General features: G+C 34.9%; 1 protein-coding gene across 1 annotated transcript; it reads left to right on the forward strand.

Moving 5' to 3' along the window:
• The first annotated feature begins 1,205 nt into the window (after window positions 1-1,205).
• Window positions 1,206-21,489, forward strand: LOC113507135. Its single transcript, XM_026889996.1, has 12 exons — window positions 1,206-3,707; window positions 4,134-4,372; window positions 6,479-6,699; window positions 7,094-7,248; window positions 7,779-7,960; window positions 12,070-12,212; window positions 15,275-15,443; window positions 16,009-16,202; window positions 18,589-18,709; window positions 20,121-20,310; window positions 20,663-20,805; window positions 20,899-21,489. The coding sequence occupies exons 1-12, from the start codon at window positions 1,568-1,570 to the stop codon at window positions 21,445-21,447; spliced, it is 4,446 nt and encodes a 1,481-aa protein (XP_026745797.1). The 5' UTR covers window positions 1,206-1,567; the 3' UTR covers window positions 21,448-21,489.
• The last annotated feature ends 1,273 nt before the right edge of the window (window positions 21,490-22,762 follow it).

A 22,762-nucleotide genomic window follows, 5' to 3' on the forward strand; every position in this document is an offset into this window, starting at 1 on the left:
AGGTCTGTCTTAGTTTACGAGTTATTCGAGTATTTGTTACGTTTACTTTCATGCGCTTTATGGAAATGGATGTCGCTTCTAGCTGCAAAAACGTGACCCTCCTGTAACGATGTAACATCTTATGTGTTAATCCAACTTGTCTCCCCCCGTCATACCATTATAATTCATCAATCGTACAATTCGTCACTTTAGCATTTATAATATAATAATAATAATATAATATTGGACAACATTCACACAACGCCATCTAGTCTCAAATTAAGTAGAGCTTGTGTTATGAGTACTAGACAACTGATAAACATACTTATATTGTTCTATAGCTATAGTTATTATCTATGGATTTTCTTGCCTGTTAATGGAAAATATAATAATGTTTCATGGTGGTATAAGCGAGTAGGTAGGTATGCACAAATACTTAAATTATGACTCAGCAGAGTTTATAGTTACTGTTCATTTATATATATTAATTATTTGATGATTTTTTCGTATTAATGGAATGGAACGATGAGAAGTCGAGATACCAATAATTAATGACAATTAGGTCGATTAAGGTACCTTGACCGATATTTATATTATTTTTTTAACCTTATTACTTGATAGGTATGAAATAAAGTACAGTGTAATATGTTTTTTAAAAGAATTGTAATTTATTTAACCCTATCTGAGTTCGAGGTCATTATGTCTGAAAATAAATAAAATTTCAAGCACAATTTTATACTGGGCGCCTGATAAAAAATGAACGGCAATGTAGCATGACTGTTAACTCACTCACAAAAAATGTAAGGCGCATTTAACCGAGACAAATTAATGATACATTTTAATTTTGTAAAGCGCTATAGACTAAAGAGTAGGTAACTGGGAAATAATATTTTAAATTGTAGTAGACTTTTCATACTAAAATAGTTCGGTTTTTCTCGAGTAATTAATAGTCAAATGTGTTTTATTAGCTAAACAATCTGTTGATTAGGTGGTGAAAAAAATGTGTCTTATAACTATATTCCTTATACAGCATATTTTAAAACGATGGACTCTTCATGATACATTCAGTTCAATTACTAGCAAAAATCCAATTGTTAGCGAATTTTAAGATTTCAGAGGGTAAAAAGTCAAAGTAAAAGGGATTAATAAACGGTTCTAAAGGACTTTTAAGACATTTTTACTTTTACAAATAAAACTCATTCATAAATTGAATTTAGTATAACATTATTTTACATTAAACCAATCGTCAGTTACTATAAAGTTGATCTATCACAATACAGTCAATCTTATCGGCAAGTCTGCGCGAGCGCCGGACAATTGCCTTTGCAACACTATTTTTACTCTGATCTTGGACGAGCGCCATCAGCTGAGCTCACGCCAGTTCACTAGTACTAACCCCACAGATAAACGTACCCGCTCCTACGAAATTTGAATATATCTTACTAACCCATAACCTCGACCGAGAACCATCAATGAGCCCCCATTTCAATGAGATACGTTCTAATTTGTGCGTTACAAATATACGCCAAGGTTCGTGAAGACGTTTCAGTCCGGGAGAATGGCGACGTGAGCGCGGACCGCGTCGGCCATGGCGCGTCAACGATGGACGCTAGCTCTAATTTTAATCTGCCTGCCTATCCTCGCCACAGTGATAACCGCATTCCGTATACGCGATTTACCTAAAGGTGACAGTGTGAAACACGATACAAAAAAGCAAAAGTGTGACGATTGTGATGTGAAGGTCGGTCAAAAGTTAAGTATTGTTAAAATCGAAAGTGACAGGTTTGCGAGTGATGATTTAAAGAAAGCGGTGCGGGACAAACAACCACATATCCAACAGAAGGCTGAATCTAAATCTGCTCATAGATACGATATTAGAAGCGACGAAGACGACGACGATGATGATGACAGTGAATTTTTAAAAACTAAAACCGGATTCAAACAGGAATTTCACGCCAGCAAAACGAAATTAGAGGCAAGTAGTACCAAGTTCTTAAGTAAAGAAGATGATGATGACGATGACGATGATGACGACGATGACAGTAACCCCAATTTATTGAAAAAACCTAAAGTACCCGATATAAAAAAGAGTGATTCGAAACCAAAACATGATATTAAACCAAAAATTAAGGAATCTGTTGCAAAACAGAACAAAAAAGAAAATGACGACGATGATGATAGTAAATCAAAAGCTTACTCAAAAAATAAAATAGAGACAAAAAAACCAGATCAGAAACTGAAAGATGTTAAAAGTTCTAAATCTAAAAAGGATGATGATGATGACGATGACGACGATGATAAGGGACACATTTCAACTAAGCCAAAGGTTTCGGATGTCAAATCTAGCTCTGCCAAGGTAAAAAAGGATGAAAAAGTAACGGTAGTAAAAAAAACACTATCGAAATCAAAGGAAGTTGACAGTGATGATGATAACGATGATGATGATGACGATGATGATGATGACACTGATGATGATGACGACACTGATGATGAAGATGGTATCAAGAAAACCGTTTTAAAAAAATCAAAATTACCGGAAGTTAAAAAGGTAGATTCTAAACCGAAACTAGACATTAAAAGTGTACAAATCAAAGATTCTGATGATGAAGATGATGATGACGACGATGACGACGACGACGACGACGACGATGATGATGATGATGATGATGGTTTCGGAAGCACTCTATCGAGCATCTTAGAGACATTTAACATGCTTGGTTTGAAAATTGACCCCAGTCTAAACCCAGAAGGCAATGAACCTAAAAAAACAGAACACAAGAGCAAGGACAAAAAACGAGATGATGAAAAACATGATGTCAAGCACAAGCCTGAGCAAGTACCCGATGTAAAAAAAAGTGATCCTAGAACAGACACACTAAAAGTGAAAGAAACTCCGTTAAAACCTGTCGCAAAGAAAATGGTTGTTGATATTGATATTGACGATGATGACAGTGATGATGATGATGATGAAGATAGTGACAACGATGATGATGTGCCAATTTCTAAAATTAAACCTAAAGTTGTCGTAAAAGACAAGGAGACCTCTGTCAAAAAATCACCATTTCCTGAAGCTAAACCACTAAAGAAAGATGTGAAAATAGAAGAAAAAGAACACGTCAAACCAAGTGTAGAAACTAAAAAACCAGATTCTATTAAAAAGGAAATGAAAACCAGTGAAGAAGATAAAAAGATCGAGAAAGCTGGGGCAAAAGACAGAGCTAAAGGAACTACAGAAACACCAGTAGCAAAAAAGGAGGATAAAAAGGAACCGAAACCAGTAGAATCAAAGCCGAAAAAGGAACCAGTGAAAAAAGACCACGATAAAGAAAAATCAAGTCGCGAAAAGGAAGATAAAGACAGTCAGGAAGAATCAAAAAAGGCTGAAAAGATCACTTTAGAACATAAGAAAAAATATCCCGTCAAAGACACTTATAACATGCATGATTTCAAAAAAGATGCCAAACTCGATACAGATAAAAAATCTGACAAAACATCAAAAGAAAAGATATACGATATCCCAGAAATGTCTTCGTCGACTGAGAGTCATTTAAAACACGTTACGGATGCTTTGCATAGACGGAATTTGCTCAAAAGCGAATTTGAAGACTTCTATGCATTCTTTCCAACTTTTGCACCAAATTTTTCTCGAATTCATAACCCGGAATGCAGGCGTCACGGACAGATTGTGTTGAGGCAATTACGTGGAACAAAACTATGGGCACTGAATAGTAAGTTTCTATAATTTGTAATAATTATTGCTCGGCACGAACCTACACTCAGTTTAGAAATTCTACACTCGTATTTTGGAATTTATATCCGCTAACCAAAATCATTACCGTACCTTACAACTATTTATATTGGCAATGTTTCAGAGATTTCGACAACAGATGCTGCGCGAAAAAAAACATAAATAACAACGTATTGCAGTTAATTAATCGAGGGTTTAAAGCTTTTAAATGAAGAACGTTGGAACAAAATGTTCAACGTTAGTCGCTATTAAAAATGAAGCGGTCCAAAGTGGTGGCCTAGAAAATAATACACAAAGGGATTATAAAAACTTATAAACATCGCTGCGGCCTTCACGCGTTCGGGTTAGACTCAGGTGCTCCCAAGGGCATTGCATAGTTGAGCGAAACAGGAATTTTTCATTACAGTGCTCGACGCTACGGCGAAGATTCCCTCGGGTATCCTGCAAGGTAATGGAATCCAGCTCGGAGACTTCGACCAGTGTGTGGGTAGCAGAGCGAGAGTGCAGTTGGAAAGTGGGAGCGTCGTCAAGGTCCAAGGGAAGTACTGCTTGGCGCGGCTCGACGTGAAAGCGGAACATCCAGAGCTGGAGGCGCCGGTGCATTTGGCGCAAGCCAAAAACCTGATAAGAAGTCGGATCGATGATGTGAGTTTCAGTTATAAATATACTTGTGGTTAACATCTGCCACGTCATGCCGTGTTTTATAGCAAACAGACCCGATTATTTGTTTTGCGAATGCAAAACTCGGCCTTTCATATTCGTAAATTAGCCTTGTCAGATTAATTGATCTGGTTTTACAAGACAATGATTTACGAGGTGAACAATTATGTATTTAAAAAGTCCATTAATCGTTTTAAGTCAGTTATTATCACTTTTGTTGATACTTTCACCTTTAAGTAACCTAGTAATTTCATGTAACATGACAAATTAACCGATATTGAGACATTATAAAATCGGAAATCGGAAACTATATGGCTAATTCGATTGGCTCAATAAAAATAAAGCGGAGATCGTAAGCAATACTAATCGGATTGTCTAGACCCAATTAGTTACTTAACCATCAAAATGCAATCGTAATACGCTCGGAGATTGGCTCCGGTTCGCGTGATCTGTCTCTCAAAGTGCATGCATCGTGAATCTGTCCGCTGCCAGCTCGGCTAGACGATGACTGACAGTCGAGTGTCGGCTGATTAAAACGTGACGCTAATTCTCGTTGCTGGGTATTTCAATACAAGATTATTTGTTTTGTTAATTTACGCAAAAGACTTGTATTGTGTAGCGTAGAGGAAAATATTTATTATGTTTCTAAACAATACTATTTGGCTTAAATTGTAAGTGGTCAACCGATAGGATTTTTGCAAAGAATTTATTGCTTTAATGTGATTTCTGTGCCTTAAATAAAAGATTTTCGAGTATTCCCGATATGGAAGAAAAATTGTGTGCCTAATCACTATAATAATAAACTTTCACACAATGACATCTAGTCTCAAACTAAGCAAAGCTTGTATTATGAGTACTAGACAACTGATAAACATACAATAAACAATTTTAATAGATTGATAAATACATAACTAATACTGTAGTCTCGTACTAAAATTCTCAAGAATCGCAAGCTTTAAGATAACTTTGATAGATCGAGATGAATTATGTGCTTTTGTATGCATTAAACATAATAAATGTCAAATTCTATGACTATGTAATCCCATTTCGTATTTCATTATTACCATTTATTCATTGAGATGAATCTTTCAAAGATTTGAACTGGTTTTTGTATTGGAACATTATATCAAATACTATTTTATTTATCTTCTTTTAATTTATAAGATTCTCGTGTCGCGTTGTACGTACTAAATTGAAATCTTATGAAAAGGCTCCATCGATTCTCGTGAAATTTTGTGTACGTACTGGGTAGGACCGAGAATGGGACTTCATCTATTTTTTATTATCCCATTTTCAATTACCTACCTTTCTCATTTTTTATGGAAAAACAACGTTTGCCAGTTGACACAGAAGTATTGTTTTTTGGGGAAGCAACATAAGACTGTGCTAATATTATAGTATAAAGTTTACATTCGATATCTAAGCATTTTAAATATGTAGCTTTACCCAAGGATAGGCGGGATAGTCTATTTTTGACCGGTGACAGACAACGGTTTCAGCTAAGTACCAGTGTTTTACAAGGAGCGACTGCCTATCTGACCTCCTCAACCCAGTTACCTGGGCAACACGATACCCCTTGGTTAGACTGGCTGTCAGACTTTTTCAAGCTTCTGACTACCTGTAACGACTGTCAAAGATGTAGGAATAACAGCCGCGACCCACAATTTAACGTGCCTTCCGAAACACGGAGGAACTCGTTATGAAAAAGATGGTCACCCATCTACGGACCAACCGCATCAAGCATAGCTTAACCTGTGATCAGTCACTTATGCGGTTATAGCTTAGCCATGAGCTCGTGGAAGACGTGAAAAGTAGCCTGAAAAAAAACTGAGTGTTGAATTAATGCTTAATTATTATTACTTTAAAAACAGTTATCTCATGCGTATTTTTCATGGCTTGTTTAGAATCCAAAGAGGGTCTTAGGGTTCGAAACAATTGTTATAATGCTGCTTGATTATTCGGGGGTTAGATTTTTTTGCACCACTTCAAGTAGTGATCCGTCTCGCATCAACACAGCAGTTTCGCCATAGGAAAGATGGAGATAGATAGCTTTCAGAACTCCAAACACTAAGCGTTACCATGCTTGTTTAGCCAGGTCACTTCGTGCCGCGATTTTCAACGCTGAGTTGGGGCGTCTGCGTGCCCGCCGCCTGCGACCCTGAGGACGTGGAGGTGGTCATCAAGGATGCCGTCAAACACTACCAGCACACCAGCGGCCTGGTCGTGCGCGTCAAAGTTGATGAGGAAGACTGCTATGTGGAGGAGGGAGACTGGTGGCAGGATCTACTTGAGCTGCCGACTATCTTGACACTGTAAGACAAAGAAGTTTTAACTGATTTAGGGAGCTACAGACTTTAAATATCATCGTCATCCTAACCTTTTTCCCAACTGTGTTGGGATCGGCTACCAGTCTAACCAGATGCAGATAAGTACCTACTACTGTTTTATAAGGGGCCACTTAAATTCTATAATTTAAACATAAATAATTGAATTATTGTTTTGTATTTCTTAGTTATTTTAAAGTTTAGAAATCCGAATACATTTGCTAAGGAAAAGGGCTATAGAGTGCTAAATGATAACTTAAATAAAAAGTGAGATTAAGGTAATATAAAGACTTTAAAACTGTCAATAATACCATCAGGAAAATGAGGTAACTAATAAAAAAAAAATTATAGATACTAATGCGGACAATATTGTATCTTCCAGATCGTTCTATGGTATCATTGTTTTGCTGGTACTTGTGGCGACGCTTCAGGACTTTTTTGCTCGAAGAACAGAAGATCAGGGTGGCGAGGTTGAAGAAGCAGCCGAACAGAATGAAGAGGACAAAGAAGAAAAGGAAGCACCCAAAAAGAAATCAGGTGATCTTACTTTGTACATGGTGTTTTGTAACTGTGTAATTATTTTTGGGAATCTTAAGAATTTAACTGGTATAGCGTAAACCTGGCAATTGTATCTATTTCTATTAGTAATCTTATCTAGTACTAAACTTATCAAACGTTTTTAATCATATAACAGACTGTATACTAGGTATTTGAGCGACTAAGATTCAAAAAACAGCAGCTTCAAAACATTTGCAAAATAAGAAACCATTAATTGTAATTTATTCAGCACATCTGCTTTGATTGTAAAATCTTTATGTGGCGTTTTGGGCAGTGATATATTATAGAACAGCTTTTAATTGCTGGCAATCGCGTGTATGACTCATCTTTCCATACCTTAAATCAATCAATTTAATACTCTTCAATTTCTTTCTGGTACAAGTCGATTTCTTTCAACACAAGCTTATCAAATTAAATGACTCCACGCTTTAAAACAGTATCATCTTTTTCAATTTTAACCACAGCATTATAGCAATAATTTAAAGGTCTTGTCTCTTTCGCTCTTACAGATTCCTTCTTAAGCTCGTTCTCCCTCTATTACACCATCGGCAAGCTGATTGCTCCAGGAACTGATGATGAGATATCCTGTATTCATGGTGTAAGAGGCATCGCTACCTTGGCCTTGCTGGTTGCTCATAAGTTCCTGCCAGTTGCCGTCATGCCCTATACTAATAGGCTAAGGATTACTGAGGTAGGATTAATAAGTATTAAGATTTAATTAGTGTTCAACATGCAAAAATTAGATTTCCAAAGTTTTATAATACTGATACAGAAAATACAAATTAAAGCAAAGGATGACAATTTAAATGCCGACGGTAAACAAGCGGTAAGCAGATACTAATAAATATAAAATGAGAACAAAATAAGCATACCAATTAAAATGAAAGTTCAATAAATTATACCTCATTATAAAATCTGTCACTCTAGATGAAAACTTACCGACACACACCGTTTTACCTTGAGCTGTATTTTGGGTATAAAGGTCACTGGTTCAGGCGTATAAAAATCTAATAATTGATATTTCCGCGTAGCTCCCGTATATAAGGGTAACGGGGAAATGCTTTTAAGCATATTTCAGTATTCACCGAGCAAGCTCAGTTTTGTAGGGGCTTTCAACCCCTTTTTTCTCGCATTTAATTTTATACTTAAACCGTAACGGGTTGGAATGACGTTATTTTTTGGGATGTCTAAGAATATTTTTGGTGGAAGAATATACTCGTTGTAGGCTGTTCTTGTGCAGTATTCGTGGTATTTTTAGGATAAGGGTACTCACATACCTATGGAACGATATACCTTTTAATATTATGCCGACCATCTGTTTCTAAACCCCAAATAGATTTTTTTATACGAGTCCCTCGTGTTTGACATTATTAAAAACTTCACAATGTGCATATTGAAATAGGAGAATTCTTGTTTGCATTTTTTGCGTTGTTTGTTTGTTGCAGTGTTCTAATCGTTCCATGGCTAGGTGCTAGGACAAATTACTCAACTCGCTATTGTATTCATTTGTCCGCGAAAGTATTTAACCTTAGCCGTGGAATCTTATTCGGAGCATCTGCGTGAAAAGCATGCTGTAAATAAATTACAATAGGGTTGGGAAGTGTCGATGTATTGTCATTTCGATGTTTATTAGTCTTCGTTGAATTGATATTGAATACAATTATTTCTGATTATGATGTGTATTAATAATACTTGATACTTGGAACAGGGTTCAATTTGTAGGGTCCGCATGTACGAGTAAGCTCCACTTGGTCCATTATAGAGTGTTTTGGAGGAGCTTGGTCTAGCCATTCCAATTTCTTCCTGTATCTAAGCTAATATTTTAAGCGGGAAACGTTTCTGAAATATGTTTATTGGTTGTCATAGTGTAAAAGAGGACACTGGCAAAATACCGTTTGAGATATTACATACAGTAGTTATATGAATTTAATTGCTATTGGTGTAGAATAAATATCATAAACATAAAAAAAACCACGGGTACACATTTATATTTAACCCATAATCCCAAAAATTAAAAGCAGCATAAAACAGACTATCTTTTGTTAAACGCTTCTGTATTAACCAGAAACCACTATCGATAATTAATACCACAGCACTACACCTCTTACGAAATTCTTATTAGTAAGCCAGAGGGGCGATATTCGTGTAGCAATATTACGAATCGTGCGTGTTATCATTGGCGGCTTGCCATGTTGGTTTGCCTGCCCGTACTACGTCCAACTGAATCACCCGTTATTGCTCGGGCAATCCGCCGGCAAAAATGATGGGATACACCAACTATTTACTGTTAAGGAAACGTGTTTATATGCCAGTTTACTACTGTCTCTTCTTTCATTCTGGTATCTGCCTTACTTGGAATCCATTCTTTATTTGGAAGTTTAATTCATTGTCCAGATAGCCCAATGTTAGGATAGCCCTGATGAGTTGGTTATCTACCAATTATGAAATGCACAAAATTGAATTCCTCCGAAACGGCAGTTCTTATGAAATGCTGTATACTTATTTGGTAGGTATGACAATCGGATATCTATTTTTCAAACTGTCTTTTTTTTATTCTTCAAAATTCAATTGTATGCCAAAACAATATGTCTCATAGATATCAGTATTCGCGACTTAACGTGTCATCATAAAAATAGCTTCGAGAATTTTGAAGCACATGTTGTTACGGGCTAGTATCGGGGCGTCTGCAGTAAAATGTTTATTAATGGAAGCAGAAGTGTGCTTGTTTGACAGATGACATCACTAGACGAGATTCCGTCTCGCGGCCGACTGGCGAACCCGAAACTCTATGAGTATGATACATTTTGCCGGTCACAAGAATTTTCAAAGGTATTTAGAAACGAGTATTTAAACTAGAACTTTTTTTTATTACTTCTTCTAGTTTATCGAATTATAACACGAGTTCTTTAAAGTCTAAACCTTCTTTGTAACACGTCTTCGAGAAACCTACATAAAGACTTCTTTATTGTTCTTAGAACAGAAAACACAACACAAATTCTCAGAAGTAATTGACTGTTAGAATATAAAGCAAGAAATAACCTAGTTGAAAAAAACACATGAATAATTAATTTCTGATGGCGGAAACACAAATCACTATTAAGAAGAAACTCGAAATAAAATCGTTATTTTTTAGCTACAGAAAACAGTCGTAAATTTTCAAATCAGGCAAAAAGAATTAAACCCAATTCTTTGAAATATTAAAACACGCACTAACCTTCTAATTTACGCACTAACCTTGGAAGAACAGTAATTCTTAAGAAAAGTGGTTAACATGAGTCATTTACATAATAAGGAACTTACTATACCTAAGTGACCTAGAAACTACTAAATATATGTACCTACGTAAGAATAATACTCTTAAACATCTGTCCCGATTATCAAGAACGTAGTTACCAAACTAGATATAATTATAAGTTCATAGAAACACACTGGATGTTAGGTTATATGCCGAAGACAAAAAGAAGCAAAAACGATATCGGAGCATAAAAAAAATTTTACTATACCAAAATACAGGGAATGTTCTTTAACTTATTCGAATTTCGACAGTCGAAACTGAATGCCGGAATTACTTAAAGCAGTTAGATAAAAGAATCACCATATTTGTAGATTAAATGAGTATTGATAGAAAATAAATAGTGTCTGACACTACCTTTCTGTCATATCAGCTAAATTCTGACAGCCTTTATTGTATTGAGACCATAGCGTCAATGGCCCGACCTTCAAAGTCTTGTTTCTCATTATCTCTTGACACGTGCTGAAATTCATTGTTCCAAATCTATAGTTCCTTTAGTTTTAATTATAAATAATATATAGGTCAAAGCACTTCATTCGGGGAACAATGAAATCATATAACAATAATCTAACCTTAATTTCTTCCTGCAGTTATTACAATAAACATAATTTTTTAAGCATTTAGATTTATTATAGTACATTTAACACACCACTTAAGCAGTCGGAAAGCGTAAATCAAATCCTGCATTGAGAACAAGTCAGGAAAAGTATTAATTATCATGTAATTAAAGTATTATTTAAATAACAACGTATTTGACCTCACGACCTTGGCTCATGCGGGCATTACTCTAATTGTTTAAATTACAATATAAACATAAGCAGTAAATAGATAAAGTTTTTTACCGGGGGTTCCGGATAGTTTGATACAACGGTATGACATCATTTGAATTATTGAATACGTAGGTATGAGTTATCTATACTTCTATACTCTATACTTAATATATAAAGCTGAAGAGTTTGTTTGTTTGTTTGAACGCGCTAATCTCAGGAACTACTGGTCCAAATTGAAAAATTATTTTTGTGTTGAATAGACCATTCATCGAGGAAGGCTTTAGGCTATAAATCATTACGCTGCGACTAATAGGAGCGAAGATACAATGGAAAATGTGAAATAAAACAGGGCAGGTATAAATCATAACTTATATTATTACCTTCTACCCACGGGGACGAAGTCGCGGGCAACAGCTAGTTTAAGAGATATAAAAACAAATAGGTAAGACAAAACCTAAAACTTTAGAATGTAAGCAATTACATACTGCCGCAACGGGGAAGGTGATCTTATGAAACAAATAATTCTGGGATCCACCCTAGCTTCGTAACCAATAATATATATTATCAAGTGTAGGAGTTTAATTAAAAATACATATTTATTCATGTACCTAACGGTTTATGCCTATACGGGATGGGTTCTAAACTAGTCGGGCAATCCCGATAAATGCACGTGAGTGAACCGTTGCACCATTCAATAATGAATCACCCTTACTATAATTACATATTTTTTATTTCCAGCTGGCCAGTTCTCCGATCTGGTCGTGGTGCCGCGCGGGCTGGATGTTTACCGACTGCTTCCTGCTCCTCAGCGGCACGCTCACAGCGCACAGGATATCTGATAACACCGGAGCTCCTAGACGATTGTTTTACAGATATTTGAGGTGAAGACTGATAATTCAGACAAAAGGACCTTCATTTGTTATTTTGTATAAAAGCCTTTTTAAGGCTCAGCCATCCTTTTGAATAAAGTCCTGGAAGAACTGGGCTGATAGGTCTGCTTCACTTTATGCTAACTTTATCCAACTTGAATAGTTTCTCACTAAACGAAATACTTCGAGGCAATTTCACTTAATTAGAGATCAAATCAATCCTTATTTTCTGGAATACATGAAGAACATCGAAAATGTTCTGTAAAATCTGTCACTGTCGTATATGACTGATTTATAGGTATCACCGGATTTATTTACTCAACCATCTGAAGTGCCTGCAGAAAAAGTTTTGTGCGAGAATATTCGCTTACTTATTGCTCTTAAAATATTTGCAGGCATTTTACGACTTCAAGTTCTTGGTTTAGACTACGATGACTTGATTCTAGTACTTTAGCTGATGCTGTTAGAATTATTATTTTAGAGTTTTAATCGTTAATAAGACATACATACATACAGACATACATACATAGATAATACGAAACATTGAAGTAATGAGATCCGTAGAAAGACTACTTTCATAAATGATCAATAAGTAGTTTCAGACATTTAATCACATTATTATTTTCGGTGTTTAAATAATTCGAGTTTTATTAATCAAAATAAATTTAAAATACCAACGTCTAATATAAAATAGATACTATTATCTGCGTATCTATTTTATATTAAACGTAAGATCTGCGTCAAAGTATCAAAACAAAACAAAGACGGCCTTGTAACAAAATAACAAAACAAATTAAAGCCTTATAATGGCTATTATGGAATATTTATGACAGATTCATTGAAATTAATGGCGAAAATAATATTTTTTGTAATTATAGGAACTCTTCTGTCCTTTCATCCTTCTTTAAGGACTTAAATATAGCCTTTTTATTAACTCGGAAGAAAGTATTAATTGTAGGACGTTGGCATTGGTGTGAGATTGAAAGTAGTGGATTCACTTTTATTACATTTACTAGCGGTTGTCCGCGGGCCCGCCCGCTTCAAATCGAAAACTATCCCACAGGAATATAGAATCACTATAAAAACTATGCTATGAGTTAATCCTGGTTATAAACTACCTATAGTATGTGCGCCGAGTATCCTCTAAATCCATTCAGTTGCGTGAAAGAGGAACAATTATCATACATCCATAATTATATACAAACTTTTTTTGTGTTTTTGCGTTTATAATGTTAATAGGCTTGGAGATTCCTTGTTGCTTAGTTTGGAAAATTAATATAATATAATAATATATCCTGCGACAACTCACACACGGTTATCTGATCCCAAGCTAAGCAGAGCTTGTGTTATGGTAACCAGACAACTGATAAACTTACTTATATATTTCTAAATACATACATATTATAGATAAAGTACACCCAGACACCAGAACAAATGATCATGTTAATCACACAACATTTGTCCTGGGCGGGAATCGAACCCACGACCTCCGTATAGCAGTCAGGGTCACTAACCACTAGACCAACAGGCCCGTCAATTCGTTTGTATTTACCCGAATTTTGTTTACCGTACCTACTGACCGATTAACTTTTAATAATTACTTGTATACAACCAGTTAATATAACTACGTATTACTTGTCCTAACATAAGGCTGGTTAAACCCAATCTAATGACTGACGCAGTGTTTTGTAAACAAGCGGTTTTAAAAATAGTCTCAATTATTTGTTGTTGTGACAAAAAAATAATGGTGTTATTTTGGATCGCTACTATTTTTAGATTTAAAACTCGGGTATAATTACATACGTATATTGTAATTTGTTTATTATTTTGGTGGGAAAATTCATAAACCTTGGAATGTATGGAAAAATATATGGAAATTTTATGGTAGCTTTAATTAAATAATTATTTGTTTGTCTTCTGGGGAAGGCCTATTTTGCGATGTTTAAAAATAAGTATTATTTCAGTTATTAGTATGTTTTCGTTTTTCTGCTCACAGCGCGGATTTTAATAGAAATTTGTTTTAATGTTTTTTTAAGTGAAACAGTTTTTACTAGTATTCATTTAGTTTCATCGATCCCTCGGTCTGGCATTAATGATTGTAAATTAAATTTGACCAACATTTCTCTTTTTGATTGTGCTGAAATTTTGCAGTATAGTATTGCGCGATTATGAATATAAAATATTATGATGACATGGAGCTGAAGCTGAAGCTAGAAGTTTGCAATAGGACCTATAAACAAAAAATAAAATATTCTCAAAAAAATATCTTGTTTTTTGTCTTGTTTTTTACACCAATAGTATTATATTTAGGGATTTTTTATGAGCATTAACAATTCCGGTTCCAAAAATACAAATTACTGACGAAATTGTTTTTAGCTGTTAATTCCTTTGAATTGATTCCAGTTACTAAAATAAACTTCCGAACTTTAATTCTAATTTTCATTCAACAGTCTGAGGACGAAGCTACAAGAAAACAAATTGTTTACGCGAAATATATTTTTGGACATTGATTGAAAAATAAGGATCTAGATAAATGTTGTTTACGGCTTAAAGGTCAATGGTCTTCGGATTAACCTCAAAAACGAGTACAGTTAAATATTAACCTAGAAATTAAACACCATTCATTATAATAAGAAGGTTTTACTTTATTATTAATCATTTTTTGATCTTTTTATATGAAATGCTGATAACTGTACTAATTAAATACAAGATTTTTTCACAAACCCATACTATTTTCACCTAATACTATTCAGTCTTTAAACTCGAAAATTAGAAAAAAAATTAGAAATATCTAGTTTCTTAACTCCATATAAGAGTTACTGTATCCTACATGAACACCATTACATAGTTCCTTTTTAAAGTCTCATAGCTCAATAAATAACATAATATCTGTCAATACTGAAATCATATGCAACACTGGGACACAAAAATTCTACTTGAGAAGACTTTGGAAGACCAAGTACCTGGTCTTCCAAACAAGACTTGACCGTGATACCTCCAGTTGATCTCATCTTCTAGTCTTTTCACGATCTTGCCTTCTTGCTCTTCTAATGAATAAAACCTCCTTACTCCAGATTGACTCCAGCTCTGCTAGCCGTGGTGCTGTTCTACGCCTACGTTTGGGACTATATATCTAGTGGCCCCATGTGGGGCACCTACGTCACCAAGAACGCTGAGGTCTGCCAGGAGGGCTGGTGGTGGAACCTGCTTTATATACAGAACTACTTCGGATTTGAGGATATGGTAAGTTTGTATAAATTTTACTTGTTAATTAAGAAAAAAAACTACTCCCGCTAGTATTCAATCATCTAGTCATGCACAAAGACATACAAATTCAGGACACGATTCGTGGATCATTTAAAAGCTTGTCCTAAGGGGACTAGTCCCGTGACACGACGCGCACTGTAGGCTTGGCGTGATGACCTCAACCACTCGGCTGTCCGTGCTGTCAAGTACTTAGTTTCTGACGTCAGACACTGCAGATCAGTTAAGATAATTAACTATTACGGGATTAACTATTCTGCAATGTGTCGTTCAAGTGAATAACAATCAAGAAAGAATACAAGTTCGAAAATGTGCATTTAAGTTGTATCAAAAAAAATGCTTGAATTCGAAACCTATGAGTAAATTGATGTTAGTATTAATAAAATCAAGTAAATTATAATCTATGAATGAATAAAATTTCAACAGAAATTAACACATAACAAAAAGTTAATATTAACGCAGGATTTACAAAAACAGAAAAGTCGAAAAAATTTCGACGAAAATTCCAAATTCAATCAATAAAAATCCTCTTCTCCCGTTCCAGTGCGCACCACAAACCCACCAGCTAGCTCTGGACATGCAGCTTACTATCCTGGGCTGTATGTTAGTTTGGCTGATCGATGTGAAGAAAGGGTTCTACAAGCTCCTCATACCAGGTCTGCATGTCTTCGCCGCATACTCCAGATATACCACCGTGAGAGACCATCGGCTGACAATGCTGGCTTACCATGGAGTCAGGTAATGGGTTCTTATTAAAAGTAAACATAGTTTTCCGATTGCCAGTATGTTTATGACGAGATAAGATTTATTAATTTTCTACAACTTGCAACCAACGCCATCTAGTCTCAAACTAAGCAAAGCTTGTATTATAAGAACAAGAAAAATGATAAATAATTAATTTAAACATCAAAATTTACACACATATTATATTGATAAATAACACCCGGAAACAGAACACTTGATCCATTATCTATTAAAAATACATTTATCTTAGGTGGAAATCGAACCCACGACCTGCAGCAGATATGTAGTTCGTTTCGTTTTGAAAATGTCCAATCTGAGGATTTGGACAATATATTATGTTAATGCATTTGAATGATAGACGGAAGATCTCAAAAAGTATAGGAACGTCATTTCTTTTGACAAGTAACTGCACAGGTTACAAAATTTTAAAAAAATACCCTCTGACGTCATATTTCGTTGGCATTAAAGTTTAAAGGCACGGTCAAACGTGTTTGAGTCAAACACATACCTACATAGTTTATTTTAACACATTGACATAATTTTGATAGTTATTAATGCAGTTAGATTTAAACGTTTTGCCAAATGTTCACGTGTTTAACACTCGTTTGATAAAGGCTACATTTTTTATATGGTTCATTTTGAACCGTTTTTCATTTCAATGAGTCCCAAACAGTTTTAACAAACGCTTAGAGTTTGATAAACATGTTTGACCGCCTCAATGGTCTTTAATACTAAATCAATAATAAAAGTATTTTTTCGACCGTCTATCGTTAATTAGAGATCAAATAGATGATCTATGTGAGAATTATATATTTTGCCAGTATTTGAAACGTGGGTCCTTATGTAAATAGGCCTAAATAAACGAGAGATGGCTACTGTTTAAACAATGTATCGTCAACAAAATTATAAAGATTTTAAGTATATTTTTATTCAAAGTAAGTTTGTATAATGAGTGTTCTTATCACCAATCATTTAAGGGAAATGAATTACCTTTATTATATTAAATCGGTTTTATAACTACGTCATTTCCATATCATTATAGACCTTTGATGCCTATAAAATTCCGTGATTGCGAATATTGTCGATTTATACTAAGACTCCTGCAATAAGGAATTTAATCCTTGTCTCGCTGGCTTTTCTCATTGGTATTGAAAATGCGACACGTTGCGCGCACACTGTCTTGCGTGGTGACTTATATACTTACCCCTCGCCTCAGCGTGCTTCGAGTAAGTTGTTTACCTTCTCACTATGAGTTCTTTTAGGACAGGACTGTTATTGAAGTGAGATGCAGTATGTTTCTGTCTTGTTTCTCCACTGGCAACTGTCTTACTCTGTGAGCTCACAGAAAAGAGGCATCTTTCTTTAAAGATTTGTTTTAAGAATACTTTGTTTTTCAACAAGAATTGAGTAGTAACTTAATCATTTATTATTTTTTTAAATAAAATTTGTACGTAAAATGTGATAAAATAAACACGAAACCAGTAATAAACTATCCATACAAGTTAAAATCGTAATTCACTTTACAAAATGCACTGTCCAAATTGCAAATGATTCGTTCAATATCCATTAGGCGAGCCTATTAAATATAAATATTGTATGACATCCATTCATTTGTAATAACGTTTGTTTGCAATAATTGTGTTGGTCAGCTATCGTCATTTAGTGGTCATTAATTGTGTATGTTTTGTTATATTTGGGCGAACGTCGTTTTATAGACTGATGTTGAGCTTTTATGAACATTGTTTTGATGTATTTTAGTCTGTTTGAATTAACATTTAAAAATATAGGAAGAGAAATTGGAAAATTAAGAAGAGTGAACTACAAAATTATTATCAAGACAGCAAATAAGATATAGTGGTAGGTAAAAGAAAATAAAAATTCTATAGTCTATGATGCCTCACAGCTGGGCAAAGGTGTCCCCCAAATCCTTCTAAACTTTCCTATCTCGTACCAACTATAGATGGTGAGTTCGATTCCCACCCAGGACAAACCTTGTCTGTCCCTCTGTGATCAGCACAAATATTTGTCCTGTGTCTGGGTATAATTTAACTAAAATATGTTTGTATTTGAAATATATAAGATGTTTATCAGTCGTCTAGTACTCATAATACAAGCTTTGCTTAGTTTTAGACTAGTTTCCATTTTTAATATCATATTATATGTTTACCTATTTATAGCTGGTATTTATTATGTCTCAAATTTCCACGTAAAAACAAGCCTCGAAAAGATTGATAGGCCCTCATAATTCCGTCAAACTTTCCACTGTTAAACTTGACTCCGCGCAGCATGTTTACAAAATCGTGATACTTCAACATGAACACTTAACAAGTTTCAGCAAGTTACTTGTCAGTACGGAATTTTAATTTGTCCATGTTTTCAGCGTGAGCCAGCTGTATAGGACGGCGCGTTTGAGCTACACGTCGGTACTTCACCGGTCTACACCGTACTTAGTCGGTCTAAGTTTGGGTCTAGCTCTCAAGACTCCTGCGGAACATGGCAAGGTTTGTGTTTTGTTTAAGCTGGTATAAGTAGGACCTGTTTTTGATCATTAGGTTTAAAATAGACCGAACGTTTGTTAGAGATGACGACTGTCCACTAGCGATAAATAAACAGTTTCTGAACAAAAGTTTAAAGGTGTATTAGTTTAGTATTAAATATACACGAAGTAAATTGCACTTTTGTATTTTGATAATTTTAAGTATTAAAAATAATTTCCAATATTATACATTAAACGACATGACGATCATTAAAGTAGGTTAAAAATAGCAGACGGACATACCAGCTTATGTGGATATCGATCACAATCAATACAAATCTTTTACAAACTCCGTAGAATTGCGTATGAAATCTTGAAATCTGTTCTAGAAATATACATTTCAAATATAAGCACAAGTCAATTAAAATATTAAACATGTGACGTGAGTTGACTAACAATCTAGTAAAAAATTATCCTCCGTGATTGTTACATATTGATCTATGTAACACTGTTTTTTTTCCATAACCAATTTTCCGTAATTAGATCTCATAAGACTAAGATAGTTTTCTAGAACTAAAACATCATGTAATAATACGTGGTTACCTATCCTACGGAACGATTTGTGAGCGCAAGGTTGTCGATATGAACTTAAGTGAGGAAGTTCTCAATGTTTCTTAGATGCCAGTGATAAACAGTAAAAAAAAACATTAAAAGAAAACATAGATTTCAAAATTAAATCTGACATTTCTGACGTTTGAAAACGGCTCGGTCGTGTCTAATTAGTACTTGCTTCTCTGTACCTATAGGAAAAGTTTTTAATCTAGTTTGACAATTCGAGGCCAATAATAATCAAGTCATAAAAAAAATCTAGATAGATATAGAATGACGTCAAACATGTCCCTGTTGTGTGGTTGTTAAATAGGTCACCGTGGATACCCGATTCCATCGCACCGCTGTAAAGAACGATCTATCAGGAAGTCAATCCATTTGTTTACGGTCTGATATTATGTTTGCCTAGTATCATCCAGGTTATAAATTCTAACGTGAACAATAGACGGACGGACAAAGTGCCTTTTATTTTGTAACTGCACCTGGCGTATCAGGTCTTTATTCATTTTTCGCATCACACATCACATTCTTAGTTCGAAATTCATTGGAGTTATTGGGAGGTTTTTAATTTTGATATTTAGTAGAAACCTAAGCAGTACTCAACGTACATTTGTGGCAGTCTAAATATATTATCTTGATTGGAAAATAGCCCTTTATTTTTATTTGTAACACTAACGAAGAAGATCATTGTCTAATCTTCTGTGAGCTACATGAAAGTGGTTACACAAAAATCTAACCTGCAACAGTTAACCAGCTTAAGCCATTAATTTATCATTTTTCAAACTTATATTTCATCTTTCTTAACATTAACGTCATCTATTTTCCAGTTCATATCTATAGTTGGGTGGTTATCAAGCAGTGCCCTGTGGTGCCTCGTATGGTGGGCGGGCATCGACTCCGGCTCGATGCAGTACCGCTACAGCGCCACATTCGCGGCCCAGTATGCTGCCTTAGCACCTATCGCATCTGCACTAGCTATCGCCTGGGTTATCTATGCTGTCCATAACAGTGGTGATGGTGAGTAATAATTTACTCTTTCAATTAGTTTTATATTTACCACTAAACGACATTCACGATGATGATGACCATGACATAGATGATGAAAAGCTACATCTAAGAACGATTCAAATGCATTTTCTAAGAGATGTAAAAATATATTTTTTTAAGCCCCGAGACACGAAGAACGGCTTTATGTGATCGATTCTGTGACATCACCAAATCGATAGAGCGATTTTAATGTATTTGTTTTGTAGCAAAGCTGAATTATGTACGAGTGTTACTTGAACATGTTTGAAAAAAATCGGTTTTCTGGGAATTTTGTCTTGTTACATTGTGCGTTACATTTATATTTTTATATTTTTCTTTCCAGGTTTCATGTCCCGATTCCTATGCTGCCGACCGTTGGTGTTCATCAGTCGTCTCTCCTACGCCCTTTATCTCTGCCAGTTTATCGTGTTCATAACAAATGTTGGCACCGTCAAGTCATCTAAAGAATTCACAATCATGTCTTTGGTAAGGGCTGTAGGGATTATACTATAACACTTATATTCTTTTTTAACCATAACAAAACTGATAATTAATATCTGTCTCCATTTTGTTTCACAGATTGACGTCGAAGAAATATCAGCAATATTACTTTCATCAACTATTCTGACTTTAACATTTGTCATACCGATGCAATCACTGCATAAAGTATTTGCTTTCTCATTTAAATCTGGAAGCTCAGAAGAACCTAAAGAATCAGAAGAAGCTGACCAAGAAAAAGAACCAAAGCAAGAAGAAGAAGTAGAAGAAGTTATAGAAGCACCACCAGTGAGAAGCCGACAACATCTCATAGCTCACAGGGAAGTTCTTGAAGAAATTCCTGAAACAGAAGTAGAGTATGAAAACCAACGGGACAGCGAAGGACTTGGGGAAATTCTAGAGGAAGAAGAGGACGAAGTTGGTGAAGAATCAATAGCCAACATGGATGATGAACTGGAAATAATCGAAGAAGAAGGAGGCGAGGATGAGGAAGACGAGGCGTGGCTGGAAAGAGAAGAATATCACAGAAGGAGGTCAGAGTCGAGAGATGATGACCAAGATCTCGATGAATGGGAGTGGACGGCGAATGGAAATCGCAGTGGGGCTCAATATTATCGATACTCAAGGTAGCGAGGTTTATGTGTTAAATTAAATTTATCTTTTTGAGTTTTATTTTTTGTATCATTTAAAATTTCCCTTCTTCTGGCACACCGATAAAGTTATTCTATAATATTTGGGCTACATAAAAGTCACGTTCTAATATATTTACATCACGTTGTTGAACGTATGCTCAACAAGTCGATACACACGTGTTGGACGGAAGTAGCATCCAACTGGCTGGTAACCACCAAGCAGTCAAACTTGTTACCTCAATAAAGATGTCAGCTACAAAAATTTGGAATAAGTAAACGAGAATGTTTTTTTTTCAAAGTTTAAATTAAAGTTATGTCATAATACTGTAATATTACTAGAGAAGGGATTGAAGGCAGCGAAATATCCAAAAGGGTTACCGCAGCCCCGGTACATCAAGGGTAAAGGAACATGGGCAGGTTTTAGTTAGTAAAACGACCCAAAGTGAGAGGAGTCATTTGATGATTTTTTACTCAATATCCTCTGCTGCTGAATGTAGAGTGCCTAAGAGTGAAAAGCTCCTCGTAATCAGTTGAAACGCACCCTTAAAGCAAAGAAGCAGAATGAAAGTAGAACAGCATATTGAAAAAAGAACCGTAAACAGTTGTGTTAACGACGAACATACTCGTAAATAAACGATTCGAACGCATCAGTTGTCTTTATTAAAACATATTAGGTACTACAAAGGTTCTAAATGGCTTTAAATATTTTTTGTGGTACCATGACCACAAAAATTAATGAAATTTTTAGATATTATACTACATCAGAAAATCAAAGGAGTAGCATCATATTAAAAAGACAGCTGTTTTATTTGCTAAATTAAACATATTAACACGTTATTGTATACCGTACATGACGTGACAATTTAAAACCGGTTTCTACAATTCGTCATTTACGTTACGACTGTAATAAATTGAAGATGCTACATAATAAATGAATTGTCAAATATTATAACACAAAACTCGTAGTTTTCGATCAATGAACCAATGCGAAACTTGTTTCGTTCTTTATTGTACACATATAAGATTGAGGCTAGCTAATCCCTCGGTTTAATACTCTATTTTAAACACATTTGACATTTAAAACATTACAAAAAAAAAACTGGTATCGAATTCTGTATTTTTAATTTTAAACAAAAGCTTTCGATGATTTTTATTTTAATCCTTCAAAGGAAATATTATAATAAATTGTTTGTATCACTTGCATATAAAAAATATTTTAAGCTTAAAAAAAATGGGATTTCATCAAATAATTGCATTATGACATTTTTCTATTATATATTTTTTTTGTTTGTTCCCAAAATTGGCCAAAGATG

Source organism: Trichoplusia ni, chromosome 2, assembly GCF_003590095.1.
Source record: "Trichoplusia ni isolate ovarian cell line Hi5 chromosome 2, tn1, whole genome shotgun sequence".
NCBI lineage: Eukaryota > Metazoa > Arthropoda > Insecta > Lepidoptera > Noctuidae > Trichoplusia > Trichoplusia ni.

Excerpts from the sequence above, each read along its gene's own strand:
- LOC113507135 (XM_026889996.1), top strand. The coding sequence starts at position 1,568 with ATGGCGCGTCAACGATGGACGCTAGCTCTAATTTTAATCTGCCTGCCT. Across the intron at positions 3,708-4,133 it reads AAAACTATGGGCACTGAATA|TGCTCGACGCTACGGCGAAG; the intron begins GTAAGTTTCTAT and ends TTTTCATTACAG. Across the intron at positions 12,213-15,274 it reads TTGTTTTACAGATATTTGAG|ATTGACTCCAGCTCTGCTAG; the intron begins GTGAAGACTGAT and ends TCCTTACTCCAG.